At 49.3% G+C, this 2,783-nt stretch overlaps 1 protein-coding gene across 1 annotated transcript; it reads right to left on the bottom strand.

The window, feature by feature from the left end:
* Nucleotides 1-120: 120 nt before the first annotated feature.
* On the bottom strand, nucleotides 121-1,080 carry LOC121024531 (olfactory receptor 10H1-like). Its single transcript, XM_040466755.1, has one exon. It carries the CDS (start codon nucleotides 1,078-1,080, stop codon nucleotides 121-123), a length of 960 nt encoding a protein of 319 aa, XP_040322689.1.
* Nucleotides 1,081-2,783: the final 1,703 nt, after the last annotated feature.

Genomic DNA, 2,783 nt, shown 5'->3' with positions numbered 1-2,783 from the left:
CCTGACCTGAGATCGTGAGCCGGGTGGTCAACCAACTGAGCCACCCACGTGCCCCTCAAGGGTGCAATTTCTAAGTTGGTAACGCAACTTAGCTGTTTCCAAGTAATTCCTTCCTGATCATCATATTTTTTCTGGGTAGAGTTTTCTGAGCAAGGTCTTGGTCATGGCAGTCTTCAGCTCCTTGTTTCTGAGACTGAAGATGATGGGGCTGAGGAAGGGGGTGAGGACCGTGTAGGTGATGCCCATCAGGGTGTCTCCTTCCAGAGACTGGGGACCCTTGGGCTTGAGATAGATGACAGAGGCAAAGCCGTAGTGCACAATGACCACAGTGAGGTGGGACACACAGGTGGAGAAGGCCTTGTGCCGGCCCTCAGCTGAGGGGATCCTCAAGATGGCGGCCACGATGAAGGCGTAGGAGAGGAGGATGAGGAGACAGCAGCCCAGCAGGGCCATGATGCACACCAGCCCCACACCCAGGGCCACGGTTGGTACATCAGTTCCACAGGCCAGCTTCAAGAGAGGGGGCACGTGACATAAAAAATGGTGGATCTCATTGGGTCCACAGAAGGTGAGGTGGAAAACGGCCATGGTCACCACCAGCCCCATGACCGAGCCACCTACCCAGGACCAGGCCACCAGGCAGGCGCAGCCGCGGGGGTTCATGAGCACATTGTAGCGCAGGGGGTGGCAGATGGCCACGTAGCGGTCGTAGCCCATGACGGTGAGCAGGAAGGAGTGGGTGAAGCCAAATGTGAAGGAGAAAAACATCTGGCTGGCACAGGCCACCCAGGTGATGGTGCGGCGGGTGGAGAGCAGGTCGGCCAGCAGGCGCGGGGTGATGGCCAAGGTGTAGAGGATCTCGGAGGTGGACAGGGCGCACAGGAAGAGGTACATGGGCGTGTGCAGGCTGCGCTCGCTCCAGACTGTGGCCATGATGAGCAGGTTCCCCAGCAGCGTGAACAGGTACATGAGCAGGAACAGCAGGAAGAAGGCGGGCAGGAGATGCCTTGGGAAGGTGGAGAAGCCCACGAGGATGAATTCGGACACGGAGCTGTGGTTTCGGCCCAGCGTGGCGGCCATCCCTGGGTGGAGAGAGAGCGAGGGTGGCCAGGTGGGCGGGAGCTATGGGTGTGTGCTGAGCCCAGCCTGGGAGGACTTGCCCGAGGAGGTACCCCCTCACCCCGCAGGCCATGGCCGGTCCCTCGGCCACAGGCTGCTCGTGAGGACGGTCAGCGCTCCTCTGAGCTGCGCGGGGTTCACGGAAGATCCTGGGCCTCAAGTACTTAGCGATGATCCTGGTGCGCGGTAAGAACTTAGGACACGATGATAATAATAATACTGTTAATAATAATGGCTACTAGTATTTTAAAATCCCAGTGATAGGAGCTCTGGGTCTCTACTCAGCCACACCTGGATTGAGTCACCACTAGCTTGTCAGTGCTTCCAATCATTGTGCTAATAGGGAATGGAAAAATAAAGAAAAACACAATTCAGTCTTCTTTTTTAAAACAGTGATTATGCTGGGGTCTCCCATGAAATATTTTGAATTGGAACAACCTGCTGCTGGTTGGTGTTCCATCTTTGAAAGGACAGCACAAACCTCGCCATCATATGTCCTGTAGGCTGCATCTCCTTAGTGCCTGCCAGGCTTGCTAAGTATTATGGGGTGGCTTTTCTCTCTTTTTAGACAAAACTCTACCATGTTTTCTGCCTAAGTTAAATAAAGTTGAGACGTTGCTTTAAAACACTCTTGCAATAACAACACCAACCACAACAACATTGGGTTGGTTCCTTAAACTTTTTGAGCCTCAGTTTCCTCCTCCATAAAGGAAGTTGATCATAATAATGTCTGGCTGACAAGGTTGTTATGAGAAGTAAGATTATGCGCTTAATGTACTTACTGTGGGGTGTGAAATAGAGTAAACACTAGAGATGCTGAGAATGAGGAAGTGCGTGAATGACCAGAATCAAAATCCCTTAAAATGTAGCAACTTATGGCTGTATCTCTCTCTTTCCAGAGAGAGCATGGAAGCTGGGGAGAAGGGCAAGGGAGAGAGAGAGAGAATCTTTGCTTTGGGAGCTTATTTATTTTGAGACAGAGAGAGAGAGAGAGAGAGAGAGAGAGGGAAGGGCAGAGAGAGAGAGGGAGAGAGAGAATCCCAAGCAGGCTCCACACTGTCAATGCAGAGCTTGATGCAGGGCTTGCTCTCATGAACCATGAGACCATGACCTGAGCCAAAACCAAGAGTCAGATGCTCAACTGGCTAAGCCACCCAGGTGCCCCTGTATCTCTTTTTTGATTATGCATTTAATGCATTTACCACTTTTGTAATTCCTGGTGTTTCTGTCACATTATTTAATACACACACACACACACACAGCTCAAGTATATATACACACATAAGTGTATATATATGTGCAAAAGCTAATATATACTTATATACATATATTTAACTTGTATAAATATACACAAACATGCATACACTCCTATTCAATACACCAAACAACAAAATAAAACAAAACAAAACAAAACAAAAACCCAACACTAGGAGCATGGACCTATCACCAAAAAAGACCATGTGTGAGGCCATAAAGGAAGTGCAGGTGCATTCCATTCCCAAGTACCAATACCCAAAGCCCCAGATATCTGACCATTTGGCAATACTACTGGACTTTAATAAGAAAAGGACCCCTCAAAATTCCCATGTATTTAGAATGTAAATATTGGGTGAACCATTTAACAATGCCAAAGTAACATATTCGTCGTTAATCATCTGGCTAAA

This window comes from Herpailurus yagouaroundi, unplaced genomic scaffold (assembly GCF_014898765.1).
Source record: "Herpailurus yagouaroundi ecotype Mexico unplaced genomic scaffold, PumYag 65749, whole genome shotgun sequence".
In the NCBI taxonomy this organism is placed as follows: Eukaryota; Metazoa; Chordata; class Mammalia; order Carnivora; family Felidae; genus Herpailurus; species Herpailurus yagouaroundi.
This window is presented reverse-complemented; position numbering and strand designations above follow the sequence as displayed.

Coding starts and splice junctions, on each gene's coding strand:
- LOC121024531 (XM_040466755.1), bottom strand. CDS start 1,080: ATGGCCGCCACGCTGGGCCGAAACCACAGCTCCGTGTCCGAATTCATC.